Source organism: Venturia canescens, chromosome 7 (genome assembly GCF_019457755.1).
Source record: "Venturia canescens isolate UGA chromosome 7, ASM1945775v1, whole genome shotgun sequence".
NCBI lineage: Eukaryota > Metazoa > Arthropoda > Insecta > Hymenoptera > Ichneumonidae > Venturia > Venturia canescens.
The window spans coordinates 2,872,794-2,894,141 of NC_057427.1; the positions used below are offsets into that span (position 1 = coordinate 2,872,794).

The window sequence follows — 21,348 nt, forward strand, 5'->3', positions numbered from 1 at the left end:
ACGACCGAGAGCGCAAACAAATCGCGTTCGTGCATGCTCTCGTGTGTGTTATTTTTATGTTTTTATTTTACTTTTTTTATTTTTTTTATTTTTATATACAACAGTATTTTATGACGCGTGAAAGTTTTTCCCCTCTCGACTACTGAAGAAAAGATTTTTATCTTAAAACGCACTTCCAGAATCATCAATTACAAAACTTCGTTTCGTCTGGAACCGGTCGACATTTTAACAGGTAAGGTTTTTTCACTAGTTTTAGCCACCGTTAGCAAATTCGATCTTGTCCGCCATTGCCGAATATTCGATTCGCCTCGTGATTATCGTAAAAATTTTTTGTCCACGAAAAAATTATCACTCTGTCGCAGTTCGCGTTCCGAATCAAAAAATATCAATGGGAATGTCGGATTAGTCGAAACTGAAAGTACACACGAAAAACATTTTTATAGAAATGGGATTTTTTCATACGTATATTTTTACAGTTTTCTGCCCATATATGAATACATGTAAAGTTTCAACGTCCTTGACCAGTTCCCTGGACGCGTCTTTTTATAAAAATCCCGAGGATAGTTTATTTGCATAATTCATAAATCACGCGGCGCCATCGAGTTCCTAAAAAATGTTGAAAATTCCGTGCGAATTAATGACATCCCGTTACGGTATTGAGAACATAATATTTTCGTAACTACGCCAATTGATCAGAGTTCGTTTGTCTCAAGCGCATTAACAATGAAGACAAAAGCGGTCGTCCGTAAAGATAAAAATCAAATTTTCTCAATTTTCGTAAACTCCAATGAAGAATAAGCGAGATAATTCCGGACATGAAATCCATGAATTCTTGTCGACGATACAATACTATCTTGTATCCGCGCGTGGTAGCTGTCGGTAGAATGTGAAAAACAAAATTTTTGCCTCGGTATTATTCCTGAGTCGAGAACCTCTTACGAGTTCCAATAACCCGAGATTCCATACGATCGAATCGCCTGCTGAAATATCGTTGTGTCAAAGCATCGATGAATTCAAACGAAAAAAAAAGTACGAAAGATCCTGCGATTTTATAGTAAGAGTCGCGAAAAGGGTGGGCGGTAAAAGTGGAAGTCTCGAAAGTGTCCTTTCTCTTCGGAAAAAAAAAGTTTTGAAACCATTGAAGAAGAAATGAGAAGCAAACGAAAGAGGTTATGAGCGAAAAATAGCGACGCGCCTCATGATTGTTTTCTGAGCGCTTGGAACTGAAATTGGGAAAAAAGAAAGTAGAGCGTGGGCCCAAAAAAGCATGGTTAATTGGGAATTACGTGAAAATCAAAATTTCATACGTAACAGATAGAATGCGATAGGAAAACTAATGGGCTTAAAGTGAAAGAGAAAAGATCTCACGTGCATTAATTTTGTCATGGAGATACGTGAGAAAAAGGAGCGAGATTCCTGGCGAGAGAAAAAAAGAGTAAGAGCGATCTTATTGACAGACAAACTGTCACGTACACGTCTCTTGCAATAACATAATCCTCCAGTATGTGTAAACGAACATTTTGACGTAACACACAACCGAGAGGGAAAACGAGCGAGAGATAGAAAACGTAGTCGCAACGAGAGAAAAAATGGAGATATCTTTCTTTGAATAAGCAAACTGCTGCTTTTACGGTTGACTGTGCATATATATTTTTTCGCCTAAGGGGGGGAGCGATGCTGGAACGAGCCTCTCTCAGGTCTCGCGAACACTTATAGCCGAATACTTTCTCCATGCGCGTATCTCCGATGACGGAAGTGTATGACTAATAACGAAAGTCTCAATTCATATCGTACATCAATATACATCATCTCGTCATTGAGTTGTGTCGGCACGGTGAGGCTCGTCGTCAGTTGACCGAAGCTGAAAGTTTTTCGACGCTCTCGTTGGCAACTGTCTACCATGTTCGAACGGCGCGATGAAAAATAAGATTCGAGCAAAAAAAGCGAACGATGAAACAAAGAAAAAACGGTAATAATGACATTTGTGAGGTTTATGACAGTCACCGAGGGTTTCGAAGCAGCGTGGACTTTCTCTCTGCACACTCCCGAGTCATTGTTATTTAGAAAGAAATTTAAAAATTTGATTAAAAAAAGCACGAATCGTCCCGCCGGATTAGGAGCGTATGCGCGTGGATCCATATAATTCGGTTGTAAAGTAACGAAGCATGCAAATCGTCGTCTTGCGTCAGCGGAAATACACGCTTTTAATTATCGTAAGAACACACGAAAAAAAGAAAAGCGACAATGACGTAAGAAACAAAAACCAAAATTATCGCTCGTAAAAAAGAAACGGCGTGAAATAATACATATATTACCGAACCAGCGTAATAGTAAATATGTTCAATTTCGTAATGGCGACGAGTTTTTTCCCACGCTTGCACAATCATACGCGGTCGAACAATGCCCGCATATTTGCGTGCGATTAGTATGCTTGAAAAATCGTCCGAATTATGGGGGATCTGACATTTCAATATTTCTTTACCCCCGGCTCTCTCGTTCCAGTAGTACAGTTTCATTATTATTTTGTTACAATTTATCTCGAACATGATTATTAGCACGAGACGCGAACCCTTTGGCTATTCGTTCGTTACTTTACGAAATATCCTCGAGGTATCAATTTTTCGTGTGCGCACATGTAAAAGAGGCATGAATTCCACTCACCGAGTCTCAACTCAACCGATTTCGACTCCTGTCGAACTTTCAACGAGTTTTTTCCGTCAGAAATTCGAACGGATTCGCGTCATTTTTCGAACGGAGAGCGACACATTTTTGAGGTTATGTCGATGCGAGACCGTTTACTCGATCGAAATATTGAGCTGCTCGTTACATTCACGGTTATCCCGGAACCACAACGAAATTTCGTTCGATGACGAACAAGAAGAAAAAGTGTGGACAAAGAGCGATTTTCTAATGCATCTTACACAGAATAATTCGAGGTTAACACAGTCACGTCTTACCTAACCGGCGAACGACTGGTTCTCTCTCGCGTCGTGTCGGATTGGCCAGAGTGACGCAGGCATATCCACGTATATACATATATATTAATATGGAAAATAATATACACGTGTAATATCACGCAATCGCGAGGATCAACGAAGACTGTATTAATAAAGCGACGTTGGTGCAAAGTGGTGGTGGTGGTGCTGCTGCTGCTGCTGGAACGATGATGGGTTTATGGTGGAGGTAAAATTAAATTGACGCGCGGTGAGGCACACTTTCTTAGCCCGAAGAATTGAAATTCCAACGTAGGACACGTCCCCGAGATCGGACAAAAAGAAAATGAGAAAACGAATGTTATGAGCACCGAGGGTGAACGAGTGGTGGGGCGAGTGGGGGAAGGATCGGCCGAGGGGAGGGGAGGCGGGCGAGAGAAGGACGATAGAGAATGTCGAAGAAGAGAGGGATGCTCTTCGCGTAGTACGATATGAAGTTCGAACGCACGACGAATGACAGAGTTTTTGCTTTTTATTTTTTGCTCGTTCGACCGCGGTGGTGGGTTTTTTCGGATCTCGCCGTGCGTGCAGTCGCAGCTCGGAAAACACACGTGACCATCAACGACCTCGACCTGCGAGCAGAGACCCCGTTCGCGCGACTCGATCTTTCGTTTCATCCCGTTTGCCTCAATTTTTTCCTTCTTTTATCGGTATTTTTATCGCTCCTGCCCGCTCCCTCGTTCTCTTAATCCTGTTCCTTTTTGCTGCTCTTTGTTAAGCTGTTAATTATACTTTGCTCTTAATCGCGGGACTCGCTTTTTTTCTTTCAATTAATGCATTCTTTCGGTATTTGCTTATCCTCGGATGAACGAGAGCCTCGCGAACGAGACACGCACCATTTTCCCTGGGCGCTTTTTTCGCTCTCGCTCAGTCTCATTATTTTTAGTATTTTTTCGCACCGCTCGCGCGCATGTGTCGCGGCAACGACGACCAACGGCCCTGACTCGAAGGCGCCGCGCGCGACGTCACATGTACCCTGTACGCGAGATGCTCGCGCGTTTCGAGTGAAAGTTTGTAAATCAAATATTTTTCGCGAGAGATGGAGAGAGGAGAAGCGATCCCAGCACTTAAAGATGGACGCTCCTGCATCTTCGGGCTTTCTTGGGCGGGACGCGAGCCTTTTTTATCATGGCTGCGGTACCCCGCGAAGATGAGAAATTCCTGTCCCCCCCCCCCCCGGATAAAAACAATTGCGCGGCGTCGCGTTTTCACACTTGGGACAACCCGCCGATGGAGGCTACATTTTACTGAGACTCAACCATTAAAAACTCGAGAAAAAATTGCCCCCGCTCAGCGACCGATGCGCGGGCCCGTGCACGCCCAAGCGGTCACCCATCCGAGTGTTGTCCTCGCCCGTGGCTGCTCGTAAACAATACCCTTCGGGGGTGGGTTTCGCTCGTCGGATTTCCTCCAAACTCCCCGCGTATCACCGGACGAGGATCTCGAACGCAACGATGAAAAATTTTTAAAATGCTGCAAATTTTAATTTCTAGCATTTTTTTTGTATACAAGGAAATAATGTATTTTCTCTACCTTCTTTTACGGACTTTAATTTATCTCTTTGTTTAAATTCAGTAAAAAAAAAAAACTAAATGACGAGCCATCAGAAAAAACAGTTTGCAACTTTCAATTTTCATCGTTTTTCTATTCACATTGAAAATAAATAATTCCGAGAACTTTGCTGGAGAGTATAGAGGAAGTACAAACTTATACACGATATCTTACAAAATTTCAAAAAATTGAAGGGGTTAGACGATTTTTCGAAAAACTCATACTTACGTAAAATTAAAAAAATCATAAAATTTAAACCGCTCAACCGATATTCCTCAAATTTAATACCAATCTTCCCATTACGATAGGCTATTTATAAAAAAAAAAATTATTAATAAATCTTAAAATTTTCGAAAGTTATAACGTCGACATCCTTTTTATGAAAATTTCAAAACGTCGTAGGATTCGTAGTTTTTTTTTTAAATTCTGACAAAATTATCAGAGATTGAAGAGCTTTTACAGATTAACATCTGTGCAAAACGGTAGCCCTCTATCTCAAACCGTTTCCGAACGAAGTTGAAGTTCGCCACGTTGTAGTTCAACGAAATGAATGAAAAAAAGATTTACAATTAATTATTTTTTTACTTAACGAATTATTGATGTGGCTTAAAAAATAACGAATTGGAAATTCGGCAGGGAAGAAAATTGGAGATTTACTGGAATTATTTGAGAGTTCTTTTAGATCATTTCGTTGGACACCAACGTTGGAAACTTGAGCGTCGTGTTTCCGAGTTATAAGCGTTTGCAGTGCCATAACACACGCACACACGTCCGGTCATTTATTCTAGATATGATTTTTCGATGTTTTTGGACATTTCGAGCACATTGACATTGAAAACTGTTGAAAAAAAAGTTCATCATGACATAGCTTCCTGTATGAGGAAGCAAAAATATGTTTGTAAACGTGGAAAACAGGAAATTTTGAAAATCCCGTCCCCCCGCCGGGGCGGAGCTTCGATGAGTGGTTCGGTGACGGACACCCCATTTTTGGTCCACCCGGAAAATGTCCCTCGGTCGTTTCTTCGTAAAATGCGATTCCACGGCGACGCGAGGACCGCGTCGCGTCTCGAAATATGCGGCGACGCTTTGTTCCGCTCCGCGAGTTCCGCGCTTTCGCGTCGACCGCAATTTGGTTTCGCCTGCTAAGCCTCTCGAAAGAATAATCGATTGTGTGAGTCACGGATTTGTGGGAAGCGAACGCCGCTGTCAGACGTATCCCCGGAGACAAAGTGACTTACGAGCGCGGAGCGGGGCGAACGCTGAGAAACATTGAGACCTAGAAACGAAAGGACGCTCCGCGAGAGCCTTTTCAACGGGCTGGACATAGAAGTAAAAAGGAGAAAAAACTTCTAGAGTATAAACGAGGGGGAGGATTACGAGATAATCGGAACTCGTGAAAAGCTTGAGCTCGATAAATAATTCAGTGTTTTATAAAACGGTGCATATACGCGTGAGCGATAATTCACCGCGAGTGCGCGCGCGGGGACCGGCGAGGGACAGCGAGCGAGCCGCTTCTTTCGCCTTGAGCTAGGCTGCCGCTCACAGTCGCCGTATCTTTTTCCCTCTCGTATTTATTTTTTTCCATGGGAATTAGTTCGCTCCTTTGTGAAAAAGTGATATTACCGCGCGATAAAAAGTCATTTGCGGAGTGAAATACGCGAACTTTGGTATTCATGGTCAAAGAGAAAGAAGGAAAAAAGAGGCTCGAGATGAGGCCGCGGGGGGGGGGACTGAGAAGGGGAATGAAATCACTCCTTCGTCTTGATGTACGAGTATAATCACTGGGGATAACGATCAACATGGTTTTTTAATTGCACCGGGAGCACGTCCGCTCCTTATCGTTGCATCACTCGAGCCAAGTGTTGCGGTCACGTTTCAATGTTTTAACCATGAGAATAGCATATGGCAACAAAAGGAGCCCCCCCCCCCCCCCGTCGATTCTCTTCGGGGATCGAAAGTCTGCCTGATCATAGACCGCGTGTGACCTCTTCCAGTATGGACCGAAGGCCTTCTGTCGCCGGAAATTAGACTCGGCAATTGCACATTGCCCGACCCTCGTATCACTCGTATTACAAACCTCCCGAAAAACGTTCCTCGCTTGAGTCATGATCGAGGATGCTGAGGCGGAGGCTCGCGATGCCGGAGACCCCGAAGAAGAGAGCGAAAAAAGTGGCAGTTCTCCAATTTTTTAACTTTAGTTATTCCAAAGGGTTCAATTATTTAACCCTTACTAGTCACACCTCAAGTTTCCGGGGTAATAGTCACACGCGGGGTCCAAAGTATCCCACTCACTTTGGGGCACGATGAATAATTGAAAAACTGTAAAAAAAATAAAATAAAAATACTGCAATGTATTTTGAACCTTCAAGAAACGACCATAACGATTTTATTCTATTCGTGTTATTTTTAATGTTAAAAAAAATGTCAAAGAAAAGAATGCAGGAAAAGAGACTTTTTTCACAAAAATTGATGTAGAAGTCGTAATTTTCAAATTAAAAAAAAAAATCAGCTCTTTCTATAAACCTGAGAAATCACGCTTTCAGGTAATATTAGTTAAATTTGTCACGCTGGGGTGGATCGGACCCCGGATCTTCGCACGGTCTGACTTGATCGACTACCAAAACTAAACTAACGGGCCCTTTCAAATAATAACGATGAGGCTCTCTTCTCAAAGGTTCGAACGATCGACCGAGGGCACCGCAAGTCCCATTTTCTCGATATTTCTATTTGGTATCGTCGGTCGAAAAACGGCTCGGCTTCAATATACCCCGTGTGTCTATTAAGGGTTAAATTTAATTAAAATTCATTCATTTGTTCGGGGAAAATGGTTGAGGAATTGGAAAAAAAATTTCGCTCATTTCGGCGGATTCGTTGCCAGCTTTCAGGATCGGGAGTACGACGATGGTCCCTGAATTCTCGCACAAAAGTTTTGATCGATCGAGCCTATGAAGGAGAGAACAGGAAGCGAGTTCCTGACGGATTATCGCGGCGTTTAAAACCGCCGCTCAACATCGCACCGTTCAGACGTAACGATCCTCCGCGTTGCTCCTTTTCTCACTGGCCGAGCACCGGATCTCGACTCGCAACGTTGAGCAACGAATGCTATTCGATAACTAAACGCACGCGGAGAATTATTGGGCCATAAAAAACGGAGAAATTGGCTGATAGTCCGAGGATTTTTCGTAGCGTCGAAAGTCTGCGATCTTAATACCGCCTTTCTTGCAATCTTAGACAAGAGTCCGTTACGAAAGAGCCTGCTTATGAGAATTATCAATACACGTCCAGGCTGTTATCATCTTTACGACTCTCGACTAGCCGCCGCCGGGCGACTCGCCGAGTCTTGCGTTCCCCGCAATCCGCTCCTCCCCAGACGATTTCTCCGCGCACTTTGCATAGACAAAAACGCCTCGATATCGCATTCCACTGTCCGGGCATTCGCCAACGAATCGAGCCTTTTTTTCGAGCCTTCGGTCATGCCCCTGAGACCTGAAAAAATAATATGAAAAAATGTAAAGCGACAGAAAAATGTTACTTGGAAAATAGAAATTTTGACAAGAGTCTGCGAGGCTTCTAGACCCGAGCTAATCCGCGACAGCAGAGGCTCAGAGTACCTTGAACTTGGGACCGAAATTTGGGCAAAAAGCCCAACACACGAGACGTCATCGATGCAGGGCTAAGCGACGAAAGCAACTACCACCAAACGGGTGTTTTCCTTCGGCAAAGTGAAAGTTGGGATGTTAATGGAGTCCGGTGTACGGGCACGGAGGTGGCAGCTCCGGGCAAAGATGTTTTCGTGGTACGCTGTATATACAGGATACCGGTGTACCTGTAGATATGCGATGATAAACCGGGAGAACGACTCTAGGCCACGCGAGAGGCGCGGGGAGAGCGAGTCTCGACCTTGATCGCCGAAACGGGCGGCCGCGAATGCGAAAGCGCGCGATTTTGGGAGTCCGTTTAAGGGGTCTACCCTAGTTAGATGGACAAAATAAAAAAAACACTATTTTAATGAATTATTTTGTGAAGCGTTAGGTTTAAAAAATACACTCGCAAACACACACAAACATTTTTTTATGTTCATTTTACTGAGTTTTCGAACAGAAAAAAAGGTTTGTAGTCCACCAATTTTTTATTTCACGAAGAATCGGTGTAGGTTGAAGTACTAAAAATCGCGAATTGGGCAGGAAACGAAATTGCAGAATTAGTCGAATTATTGGGGTTTTTTTAGATCGTTCCGTTGGACTCGAACGTTGCAAACTTCAGCCTCAAAAAAATAGTTGGGTGTGCTCTGTTGATAGAATTTCTGGAATAATCGTGCGATTTTTTATTTTTCCAAAAATTACGAAACTGCCGCCATTTTTCGAGAAACTACGAAAAAGCACGTTTTTTTCATCGTTTTTTGCACAAAGAAATAGTCTCGCTCAACATTTCAGAATTCCTGTGACACGCGCTGTAGCCATAAAGTCATAAAGATCACGTGGTCAAATTTTGGTCAGGATCGGTCCATTAGTTCCGGAGATTTCATCAACGAGCCCTCCGAAAACGTAATTTTGGGAAAAACGCGTTTAACCCTACACCTCATGTGCCTTTTTTCATATCCTCAACCTCATGACCGGGGTTTGAACGCACCCCACTCTTTTTCTGCTTATAAATCCGATCCTACGATGCTAAACTGACTTTATCCTACACCATTTTCTTCGTTTTTTTTATAACGAAAAGAATGATGTACGATAAAACTAATTTCAATTGAATTTATATATAAAAAAAATCCGTCGATAATCAGTCGATAATGTATGTGGCTTGTTAGGACGGGAGCGTAGTTTGAAGTTCGCGTGGGGTGTGCTCACACCCCAGTCATGCGTTCTAGGGTTAAGGAGAGTGGATCGGGTAAATGTATTATTTTAAAATATATAAGAGAATATACATTTTTTTTAGATTTTTCTAGCACAAGCTCTCGAGTAATTGAACACTAAAGTTCACGTGTACAATCATAAATACAATTATAAATCTCGTGCATAAGAAGTTCGATTAAACGCTCAATCATTCGATAGCCATGTGGTAAAAAAATTTGAAAAAAATTGTGTACTCGATGCCAAAGAATAATGTTGTCACGAAATTTGATAAAATTGTGATTATTTTGATTTCGTGATCCACCCTCCTTAACAAAGGCTGTAGCGCGCTGAGACAGCCGAGTAAGCGTCGCTGAAAAGTGCACTTGGACGGGCCAGATCTTTATAAGAATTTAGTACGATACTTTGGCAAAAATGGAATAAAAAAAAAAAATGGATTTTTTGAAAAATTTTAATTGGGGTTGACCCCTTAAATTCTCGTGGAGAGGAGAGTCAGCCGCAGCCTCCGCGTCCGTCTTTGTCCCGCGAGCGAGCGCGCGTCGTCGTGGCGGAGAGATAAACGCCAAAAGTCCGCGTGGTTGGAGGTGCGCAATTACGCGGGGAATTTATCGATTAGGGGATCGACGACGGTAGCTGTGAAAAGAACAAGAGCATAAATCTGAGAATTTAGATCGCAAAGATTGGCAGTCGAGAGGTCCGGAGCGCGGGGTTTTGTAACGCTGCGCGCTTAAATCAGAGTGGTAACCCCATACTCCGGCTCAGATTGCACCGGAGCCAGCTGAGATTTAGCTGCACCCAGGTGCCATAAAATCGTGGCATTCGCCTCTCTCGAGAGCTCCGGGACTGAGCGAGAGAGGAAGGGGACGAAGAAACTTCTTAGGAGATCCGGTTGTAGAGACCTATCTTTATTTCCAATCGTATGCAATAGCGTGTACACGGCTTAGGTGGCTGGTACACGTTCCGAGTGGAGATTAGTTATGAATCACTGAACGCGCGCGAGCTCGCGTTCGCCGCTTGCCCGCAACTGTGGCTATTCAGGAGAAAAAGACGGAGCGAGGGAGCGGGCGAGCGAGCCTATAATATTCGTGCACACGAGGTGAAGGACCCCGGGTTAACCAGTATCGTTGCGAATAACATTAAAAATCCACTTGTCATGATGGACTGCAATTACCTCTGTGCTGCCTTTTATTTTAATCCTTGACGAAGAATATTCCATTGTGCAACGTTTAATGTTGTTCTCGGTGCATAACGGGGTCATAGTCAACCGAGATTTGTGCATCTCAATTTTATTTATTTTTACTTATTATACGGGAACGACGATAACGATTCCAAAGCGTCCCTGTGTGTATACTTAAGGAGGCAAATACACGTTCGAGTCCGCGTGCAGCGTTGCAAAGCATCGCACACGTATCGTTGAAAAATGAGACGGCATTTTGTCTTTCGTTTTTTTTCGTTCGTTCGTGTTCGAAGAGAACAAAAAATATATATAATCGTAGCATTATTCCGGATCACGTAGGAACAAAGAGTTTATATATTCCGTGTATTGCTCAACGAGATGTTTTTGCCCATGAAGAAACGATGTTCGACGAAGGTTTCATTGGGAAATAATCCGCCGTACAAAAGGTCTTTTACTTTTACTACTACAAAACACGGCGTGTTCCCGAGCTCGTCTTCCCTCGCATTACCATAACATCCTCGTTTCATCGTCGTAGCATTAAAGGAACCAGGGAAAAAAACTAATCACTTGCCTTTAGAGGTTAGGAAAACCGTTAAATTGTCTTCTTTTCGTCTATAACGTCGAACGACGAGAGCGCCCCCCGTAGTGGCAGTTTTTCTGTTTCTTTGTTCCGCCATTTTTTCGTCCTTTTGTTAATTTCCGTTTCTTCCGATTGACAGATGATATTTCATGCTTCGTTATTCACTTTGCTCTCGGGCCTTTTATTCCCAACGTTAAAATCGTCCTTTTCTCGCTCTCCCAATATATATTTTACTTACTCGTATGAGTGATTGTAGTACTTTGAGGAAAAAACACGGAGGTGAACAAAAAAGCGGGAAAAAAACGAACCACTACGGCAGACCGACAAAGTGTCCGCCTCCGTTGAAGTTCGCCTCGTTCGCGTGGAGAAGTGAAAGTCGCGCGAGGCGCTGCTGTACAGACTACTCGAGACAGGTTTGCGACTGTGTGACCGGGCACGAAGCACGACATACGCACGCGTATATTCAACACCGTATACACACACACTTGATTTTCAACGCACGGCGCACGAGTGTGTGCGCCGTGCGTGTGTATAGACAAAAACGTCTACGTTTTTGCAATTACGAGAGATGCTAACACGAGCCGCTAAATTCCACAGCACCGAGTCGTCTCTCACCCATAGACGCGATCGTCTGCCAACGTTACACGCGCACGCGTAACGACACAAACACTTATGAAAACCAATCAACTCTGTGCATCAGTGTAGTGCTTGCAAATTGAATGGCATTTATGAACATCCAGATGATCAGTCTCAGTGAACTCGTGGAATCATGAACGAGGTGCTTAATAAGCTAATAATAAAGAAAAAATTGAAAGAATAAAAAAAAAGAAGAAACAAGAATAATAAAAAAGAGCTAATGGCGTAATATTATTACATGTGAAATCATCGTACGTTGAATTATCACCATAAATCTGACAGTTCTATGTCTCTATTTTTCCAATCTCTCATTCCCTCCTGCTGCAACTTCTCTCTCGCAGCGGTAATCTTCGCACGCGACGCGATTGACCAACTTGCGCATGCACCGTAAAAGTCTCCGGCCCGAGTAAATACAACTAAAACCCGATAAATCTATAAAAACCACATCCCGCATAGCCCTGGGAAGATTCGCGAGTACAAATATTCTTGCAGCATTGAAACAGGCCAATTTTCCTCGAGGGGCCATTTTAACCCGTATAGATATATTTTTATCGCGGATACACATCGAGTTTGAAAAAAACCGTACAAGGAAACGAAATTACAGCGATTACAGTTTTTTAGTCCAACGATCAATCAACGAGCGTAGTGAATCCAGTACTTTTCGAATTCCATCACCCTGACACGTTTAAAACGTTCGTTTACTCATTTGAGCTTCCACCAAAATGCGGATTATGAAAAAACATAATAATGAAACGATCGCGAAGGCGTAACGGCAATGAGCGCACCCGTCATCGTTTGAAATGTTAAACTCATAAACACGCATAATTAGCCAACTGAAAAAGTGTCGATTTAACGAGAAATACGAGAAAAGCACTGATCAACAGGTCGCGCGCATGAGATTTGTGTCCCCCGAATAAGTTCGTAACTTTCGTAAACAAAAAGGAGGAAAAAATTGTTTACATTTTGCCAAGGAATCTCGGGGAGACTCAACTCGCTCGTGAACATAACCTCAATCCCCAAAATTTCCTATTCAAGGTCCTGCGAGAGGTGATCAGATGAGATATTACATAAGGTTGAGAGAGAGAGAGACAGGGGCGGCCGAGGGTACCAAAAGTATGCGGGATATATATATCCTTATCCCCGTAGAGTAAATGACAATGCGAGCATGCTCGACGTACATAATACATAACAGAGGTCGAATTGTACATTATTTATATATATAACACTCGTACAACGAACACATAAGTATATAAAAGCAAGGGAGAGCAAGTGAGAATCGTGCAATGCAACAACTCGTAAACGCAATCGACCTTGATCGTACACCCGAACCCGCCGAATGCGAAAATCGTCGATAATACAAACCGGGGAAACGTGCCCCGTTGATTTTGCTCCTTAAGGTTGTTTATTCGCGTACATGAACCGATGGGAATGTGTGCACATGGGAATTTTCGTGTGTATTGAACAGAGCTTGGCGTCTCCTTCGATCAGCAGGTCGGCTGGATATTTCGAGACCGACGACGCGACGCCACACACGTATAACGCACACTCGCGGGAGCTAAGAGATGTAAATATATATATGTGTATATCGCGTTGTCCTGCCTCTTGTGACGCCAATAACGAGTTTAACCAGCTTCGACGCGCTTTTTCACTTTTTTTTTCTTTCATTTTATTCACTTTTTCTCATGCATCCACTCTTCTCTACTCCCATTCCGCTTCATTTTTCTCCTCCTCTTTTACCATCCGCTCCAGAGCACTCGTTGCGAATCGGGTTACAAAAGTACTTTTGTAATGTAATCGAGAGCGCATGGAATATGTATCGCGCCCAGACGACAGAGACTCGCGCGCCCTCTATCCACCATTTTACCTTATTCCTTGTTTCTTGGCGTCCTCTTGAGCAGCGCGCTCACTCTCCTTTGCACGTATCTCCCTATAGATATATATCCAGCTCTGACGTCCATCGACATTCCACGCGCGGTCGCCGCCAGAGCGAGTCACCCTCTCGAAGCCTCATATGTATGCCGTCCAAGTATATCAGCCGCGCCGGTAATCCTCGCTGTAATCCTCAACTCGCAATCGTTCGCGTGATACACCAGACCTCCGAAACTCACCGATTATTACACATTTAGAAAAGCGACGACGAAACTCGTGCGAATTGCGAGAATTTTTATGCGAAACGTAGCATTCCGAGAGCCAGGAAAACTTCTCTTCGATCCAACACGATTTTGCACACTTGCCGCAATGAGGATCGACTTTTTCCCAACTTTGTGACACTCATCGACACATTTACACCGCAGAAATTATTATTATTATCACGAGTACGATCATGATGAACGTTTATGAGGCAATTATAAGTTGTGATTCGAGCAAATGGCTAAATAAATCGAATGTGATTATAAACTGCCGTTTTTTTTGTCTCGTTATATGAAAGCGGCGAAAGTTCCGAGCATTTTCGAGCTAATGTAGAAGCGATTTATCGAAAAGCGAAAACGACTAATTAATTATCAGCAAATTGTGATTGTGCGTTTAGAGAAAGAGAGAGAGAGAGAAATTGACGTTTTCGATGGTGATTAATAGTTGACGTTTTTGTTGCAGATTTTGTGAAAATAAAATTGGTTAACGTGCGCGAGAGGAAACAGCAATGTTGATGAAATTGGGAAGAAGCGTGTCGACGGCTTTGTCGTTCGGTTAACGAACGGAGTTACGAGAAAGTAAGAGAGTATGCCGCGATGGCTCCTTGCCCTTGACGAGCCAGCATCCGATCCATGCGTTATTATACCAATATAGCGTAACGATACGTGAAGGCAGGGCAGGTTTTTACGAGGCACGTGTGTGCGTGCATTCCCCTGCCGGCCTCTCACGAGGTGATGCTCCAACGTGGTAACAAAACGGTAACGAGCAGCGACGTCGGATCGGCTAACGTCCTGGATCCGCAGCACAATCATCAGCTTCATCGGGATTCTTCGCGGTTCAACGAATGGTTCGTCTTTTTACGTCTTCAAGGGAAATAACGAAGGAGGAGTTGCTTGCTCACATTGAATGAAAGGACGTGAATTTAAAAAAATCTTTGTTCGCATGAAATTTGCATTTTTCCCTTCCTCGTTTATTCCAGCGGGGAGAGAATAATAGCCCGAAACCGGTATCATTATTTTTGGGTTTTTCTACACCGGGGAAAAAAATACTTGCGAATTATGTCAAAAATTTCTATTCTCTTCCAGTTATTTTGATACACTCGCATTATTTGTTCCTCCATCCGTTATTTGTTTCATTAATATTCATCCTGCTTGGGGCAATAACCCAACCGCTCGGTTCTACTATTTTGCATATATTTCCATTAACTTCACCTTCGACATGATTTTTCAAATTATATTCAAACGCACCCATTTTTATTGATTATTCCATTGAATGAATAAGCGAATAAAATTTATGGGCATCCAAGATCTTTTCATCAATTCAACGGCTTCAAATTTATTGAATATTCAATTGGTTTGGTTCGATGATAAATGTCAATGTTTCAATGACAAATTATTATTGAACGATTTCAGGATAGATCCCACGTCTGATGGGACGGACGCGGAAGTGTCGCACTTGGTGAACGAGCCGGTAAAAAAACAAACGAATCAGAAGACATGCTGCAGAATCTCGACGAGTTCGGGCTATTCGAGCCAATCGCCGCCACTATCGGCGGGCTCTTGTTACCCGGGTTGTTGTCCGAATCCTGGAATTGCGAAGAATACATCAACGGTCCCATCTCAGAATCAGCATCAACGCCATCATCATCATCATCATCAGCATCCATCAGGGAACGCTCGTGCGAGCAGCGCAGCGGTATCGCAGAATCAGCAACAGCAATCTCAGCCTCCGACAGTAAATGGTACAAACTTGGCTGTGATTCACGAAGCGGAGACGATACCGCGTCCCATATGGCCGTACATGGGAGACGATTTTGGAGATATTCGTGGCACCGTCGATCCTTCGAGTCGTTGCGAAATGTTGGACTGCGAGATTGCAGGAGCTCCTACCGAAAATCGCGAGGCGACGTGCAAGCATGAAAACATTTATAGCTGCTGCGATTATTGTCGAGCTTGCGGACCAAACGCTTACAGCGATTCGTGTGTGAACAACGGCACAGCCTCTTCCGCTCGTGAAGTACTGTTGGAACTTTCGAGAACCCTCAACTCCGTTATCGAAGCCGAAAACCATTTGACAGCGGAAGAAATCCTCCGTGACATTTCCATAACCGTCGCTCGTAGCATCAACAATCAGCCAAAGGAAGATCCAGCCTTGTCCTCGGTCGCGTGCGAGGATTACATTTATCGCTTATCCTCCTCCTCCTCCAGTGGCGCCGGCAAGGAATCCCTAGTTGGTGTTAATCCAGTCAATCTTCGGGTTTACGGAAAACCAAAATGGCTCCACGTGCCAGTCTCCTCGAGATCATCCTCCCAGTGCCCCTACGAAGTGAAGAATCTTTTGACCGCGACACAAAAAGCTTCTCGCACAACGCCCGCCCACGGAGGAAAATCTACGAGCACCCCCGGAATACGAAATCCCCTTGGAAATGCTGTCACACCCGAAGTCTTCCTCGTACCTCATGCCAATTCCGTTTATTCAAACATTCCTCACGTTTATCGAGCTAACCAACCCAAAATTGGTGAGTGCAAAGCGACTAGAAGCCAAAATATTTCCCCTGGACAATTCAATTCTGGTTGTAAAGGTATTACGAGTCCGATTGGAAGATTGAATGGACGGCCGAACGACAATTGCGGAGATAAATGTCCGCCCGGAGAACCCGTTTACTCGACGGTGCGTATCAATTGAAACGAAAATGCTTGACTTTTTGAGATTTACACTTTGACAAACAACCCTTTTAACAAAAAAAGTGATTTTAAAAATTTTAAAGACCTTAACAGTGACATTGTTTCGACAGCTCGACGGCAGTGACGAGAGTTCCTCGTACGGTGCGATCGGCGATTCATCAGCGAAGAACGTTTGGCCCGAGAGTTCAAAGGTCTTCGATCCTCATCTCGATTTCACATTGGACGGCCACCGGGCTGAGAGATTGGGCCGCGCGATCGCCAAAGCCAAACGAAAACGGCAGTGGTGCCGCGGGCTCACGGCAATGTTCGGGCTAGTCTTTTTCGTTTTAAGCGTAGTCGTTGTCTCGTTGTCCGTTACGAAAGGACGCAAAGTATTCGGTAGCATGTGAACGACTCTCGCGGGATCATCGTTTTGCCCAATATACAAAGATCGTACCTTCGATCATAACACTTTACGCGAATATATCGAAAATCAATGGCTTCCATGAATTTTTCTAAGGCTATTTAACAAGAGGAAATATTATATTTTTTTGTAATTTTCGAATCAAAATTATACGAAACGATTAGAATATTATCGAACTGAAGATGCCTTTACGCTTGGCAAGTTAGGAGCATTTTTTCATTATTTTATCGAATTTTGATCGAATTTAAATGATCTTTTCATTACAAAAAGTATTGTTCGTGTCAAAATTCATGCAACTAGCCAAGTTATTCGTACATGCAAATTTTTCGTTTGCAGCTATTATTTTAAATAATAATAATAATTATTATTATTTGTGTAATCAATAATTATCACGAGTGTGCTTTTGTCGTGTCCTGATGACACACCGGATATCACTCATATTTCTCAGTACCTTATTATCGTATTCTACTATTAAATAGGACGTGCGGACTTAATCCTGCTAAGATTTTGTCCCGCAAAGCAATATAGTGGCTGTGACCATGACGATTTCACTTTTCTTGTTATATATATATATGTATCTCGTGGAGAACGTACTGTATATCGCGAAGACAACATATTAAGCAGGCAAAAAATAAACGAACTTATTGTTTGAACTGAGGCTTTTCATTAAAAAAAACATTTCATCAATACAATCGGAATGGATGGGGGTCAATAGGAGCACGACGTGTTATCCGATTGAGAGTCGACAGGTAAGAAGCTAAACGAAATTCCACGTTTCCGACGCTTTTGCGAACATCTCGATGATAAACATTAGAAAAAACGGATAAATAAGTGAACTTTAATTTTTCATCATAAGTTTTCATTGTTCAGACCGAAAATTCTCTATCGAAATATACATGAGAGATTAGGCATTTTTGGAAACACGAAAATGATGAGGCAATAAAGCACGTAGAGATACGAGAACGGCGCGCGCAGCTCATCACGGCGCTCGAGTGACGTGAGAGAGAAGGGGAACAAATAATCGTTTAGCTTTAGAGCTCGTTCGTTGGCATTGCTGCTTCGAAGGGATACAAGACTTCACGTACGTTTAACCTAGAAAGTGACAAATCATTTCGATGATCAAAATATTCATCTTTTTCATAAACTTGTGTTGTTGTAGGATTTGTAATCGGGATTTTCGTGATCTTAACGAGATTATATAAAAATGGTGTGTTTACCTTGCGTCGCTGTTCCAATCTTTCTCCTCATTTGGAAATTTCTCATTCAACCAATTATCATGAAACTCTGGCAAATCAGGACACAAGGAAAACCCGGGGATGACGGACAGGAACAACCACCGGAGTTGGTGAAAAAATGTGAAAACGGCGTTTGCACGTTGGGATGGAATAAAAGCGAAAAAACAGCAAAAGTTGAATGATGAAATCCCGGAGTAGGGAAAGAAATTAATTTTCGTTCAATGCAATGTGGGGTCCAGAACGGATGGTTCATTAAAAAAACCATTCAATTTACCATTCCGGATATGGAAGATGCAGAAAACAAAAACCAAAAAGACAATGCGCAATAGATCTTCCGACAGGTAGAAAGTTTGATATGGCGAAAAAAGAATTCGGTTAATGTTTAATTGTAAGAAAATAATTTTAATCAGAATCATTATGGTAGGACAATGTTGTGAAATATTTATAAACGTTGTTTTATTCAATAAAAGTTCAACAGAATAGTGCTCTTGTTCCTGTTTCTCCTAGTTCAATACTTCTTGAATTCCCGTGTTATAATTATTTCACATGTAAACGCAGCTGTACAGTGGCAGGCGGCAATGAAAAAAATATTTAAAAAAAGACCACCCAACTTAGAATTACGGTTAATATGCCACATGTGTGAAGAAGAAACGAGGAAAAAAAACGTAGATACGATGTTATGAAATATTTGACGAGATACAATTCGCCTCGTTCATTCCGATTGGTCCATCCAGTTATTCGTGATTATTTATCGAAGTACGATGTATCCTTACGTGTCGAAGAAGCGTTGAGAATGAGGAAGACGTGTACAACGCGAGAGAATAGTCGATGGAAAAATCTTTTTTATACATAGTCGCTCATATGCATAACTTTGAGAAAAATTTAGTGCACGTTTTTGAGCTCAACGTCGAATACTAGAGTACTGTTACCGGGAATCGCTGGCGGGGAACCCTTAGCGCCGTATCTATTGAAATAAAAAATGAGTTACCAATTATTCCTCGAACATTTTGCCGATGGATCAATACAAAAAAATTGGTACATTTCCCATTAAAAAGTTATTCGTGTTCACTTACGCATAATGTGGAGGTATCGTAATTTTTCTTTTTCCTCCAATTTTCATGCCAGCAATACCAACGTCCCACCCTTTGATAACTTCGCCTTTACCAAGACGGAATTTAAATCCGTCGCCGTATTGTATAGAATCGAATTTTTTGCCATTCTTCAATTTACCGACGTAGTAGACAAAAGCAAATTTTCCTGGTTTAGCAGGGGCGCCGTTTCCAATTTTGATATCTTCTATTTGGACGCCACCTTCAATGACTCTTTTTTTTTGCACTTGAGCGTTGTTCTGTTGTGGTTGCTGTTGTTCGGCTTTATTTTTCTTTTGCTGTTTCTGGGACTCCTGTTTAACGTCTTTTCCGTTGACCATTTTTTGCTTTTCTTGTTTGGCATTTTGTTTCTGCTGCTGTTTATTTTTCTTCTGTTGGGGTTTCACTTCCGGCTCTTCTTCGTCATCTTCTTCGCTATCATCTTCCTCTTCTTCATCGTCGTCATCATCCATTTCGTCTGAATCTTCTTCAGCCTCGCCTTTAACTTCGAGACCTTCCTCGTCCTCTTCATCATCGTTCTCAACATCATCGTCGTCCTCCTCCGAAGACTCTTCTTCTTTCTTTTGCGCCTTCAATCTTTTAATCTTTTTATTCTCCTTGGGGGATTCATTAGCTTTTCTTTTAGACTGTTTGCCCACTAATTGTGGAACCTCTTCGTCGTCTTCTTCCTCTTCATCTTCTTCTTCCATCTCGTCCAAATCCAAATCATCCTCCTCTTCTGGTATTAGATAACCCGTTAGGTGAACATGACCACGTCCATTGGATGTGAACGCTATTTTTGTACCCTCTTGAAAATTCAAGTCTAATGGCACTTGCCAGGCCAAATCTTTTTTCAGACTGCATAACAAATAGTTGCGCTCGTCATAGCATAGCATCACCTGAACAATTGTATTGTCTGAGACAAAAAAGTTTTTCATTATTTAATGATTCCTTTGAAATCATTTTTCAGAAATCACTATCACTTTCATACATTCATGTCTACATTTCAATCTTTACATTCTTTCGAGCATGAATAATACTTTAACTTTTTGGCAGACATTGCTGTTGTTTATATTTTTTTACAAAAAAAAGATGAACACTAAATTTCAAATTCATTAAAATTTAAGCTCTTAGCGATTACGGCTCAATAAATTACATGAACATGATGACGTATAGCAATAATTGATGCAAAAATGTTGTTCTCATAAATTATAAGGTTTGATTATGATCATTGCGTAGAACTTTTGACCCTAGAGAGACAAAAGAAAAATCAATAATATCACAATTTCAAATATATTTATCATACTGAGTATATTGACAGTGAGGTTAAGATGTTTGGAATATAGATGTATTTTTTTGAAACATTAGAAAATGATTGAATTTTCACTGCTTTAAGAAATCGTTTCTTCAGGTACTATTCTATTTTTCAAATGAATATACGTATTTGAATAGTTCATAACGGTTGAATGTCATTTATTTTCGAACGAGTGTGTGTGAACCACGCGGTCGTAAAAAAAACTTACCGGCAGTAACAGCGTCGAGGCTGGCCATCGACACGTGGAATGATTTTTCAACGGTCTGGGTGTACCGTTTGTTCGGTTCCATAATTAATCCTGTCAAATAATTGATAAAAACTCATTGACTTTCCGCAAATACATCGAAAATCAAAAATGATAATCGAACGACGATTCAATTTTACTTTTGTTCGACCGCATGGCGACGCCATTCTTGTACTCTCAGGAGTCGAACTTCGAATCATTTTGTAATTCTTTAGAAAATAATACTTTAACTTACCCCAAAACATCTTGAATGTGTCTCAGTGTAGTTCGTTCAGTAAGAAATAAAAAAAAAGTTATCGAAAATAAGATAATATCACTTTCTGAAATATTTTCAGCTACTCGGGATCCAACGGTTACACTACCGCTCTCGCGCCAACCCGTTTATTCGTATGAATGTGAATACTGTGACTGTGAAACTGTGAATCTATCGCTATCGAACACCCGAGGTAGAGTACACCGCGC

The 21,348-nt window shown here is 42.2% G+C and overlaps 2 protein-coding genes and 1 long non-coding RNA gene across 6 annotated transcripts; 1 reads left to right on the forward strand and 2 right to left on the reverse strand.

The window, feature by feature from the left end:
• The first annotated feature begins 6 nt into the window (after positions 1-6).
• On the forward strand, positions 7-17,657 carry LOC122413417 (uncharacterized). Of its 4 annotated transcripts, none has more exons than XM_043423739.1 (4): positions 7-232; positions 14,380-14,764; positions 15,330-16,587; positions 16,712-17,657. In XM_043423739.1, the coding sequence occupies exons 2-4, from the start codon at positions 14,652-14,654 to the stop codon at positions 16,988-16,990; spliced, it is 1,650 nt and encodes a 549-aa protein (XP_043279674.1). In that variant the 5' UTR covers positions 7-232; positions 14,380-14,651; the 3' UTR covers positions 16,991-17,657. The 4 variants fall into 4 exon arrangements, with proteins under 4 accessions (XP_043279674.1, XP_043279676.1, XP_043279675.1 ...); XM_043423741.1 differs by lacking the exon at positions 7-232 and adding an exon at positions 11,693-11,929; XM_043423740.1 differs by lacking the exon at positions 7-232 and adding an exon at positions 13,779-14,102.
• Positions 6,897-13,623, reverse strand: LOC122413429 (uncharacterized). The gene is made up of 3 exons (XR_006261545.1): positions 13,150-13,623; positions 8,156-8,515; positions 6,897-8,030 (listed from the first exon to the last, which is right to left on the reverse strand). It is a non-coding gene; the product is annotated as an uncharacterized lncRNA (long non-coding RNA).
• A 963-nt stretch (positions 17,658-18,620) lies between the features above and the next one.
• Positions 18,621-21,305, reverse strand: Fkbp39 (FK506-binding protein 39kD). Its single transcript, XM_043423750.1, has 4 exons — positions 21,122-21,305; positions 20,851-20,940; positions 19,313-20,243; positions 18,621-19,203 (listed from the first exon to the last, which is right to left on the reverse strand). Exons 1-4 carry the CDS (start codon positions 21,129-21,131, stop codon positions 19,122-19,124), a joined length of 1,113 nt encoding a protein of 370 aa, XP_043279685.1. The 5' UTR covers positions 21,132-21,305; the 3' UTR covers positions 18,621-19,121.
• Positions 21,306-21,348: the final 43 nt, after the last annotated feature.

Excerpts from the sequence above, each read along its gene's own strand:
- Fkbp39 (XM_043423750.1), bottom strand. Across the intron at positions 20,244-20,850 it reads CCTCGACGCTGTTACTGCCG|ACAATACAATTGTTCAGGTG; the intron begins GTAAGTTTTTTT and ends TTTTTGTCTCAG. Across the intron at positions 19,204-19,312 it reads ACGATACCTCCACATTATGC|ATACGGCGCTAAGGGTTCCC; the intron begins GTAAGTGAACAC and ends TTATTTCAATAG.
- LOC122413417 (XM_043423739.1), top strand. The coding sequence starts at position 14,652 with ATGCTCCAACGTGGTAACAAAACGGTAACGAGCAGCGACGTCGGATCG. Across the intron at positions 14,765-15,329 it reads TCTTCGCGGTTCAACGAATG|GATAGATCCCACGTCTGATG; the intron begins GTTCGTCTTTTT and ends GAACGATTTCAG. Across the intron at positions 16,588-16,711 it reads GAGAACCCGTTTACTCGACG|CTCGACGGCAGTGACGAGAG; the intron begins GTGCGTATCAAT and ends TTGTTTCGACAG.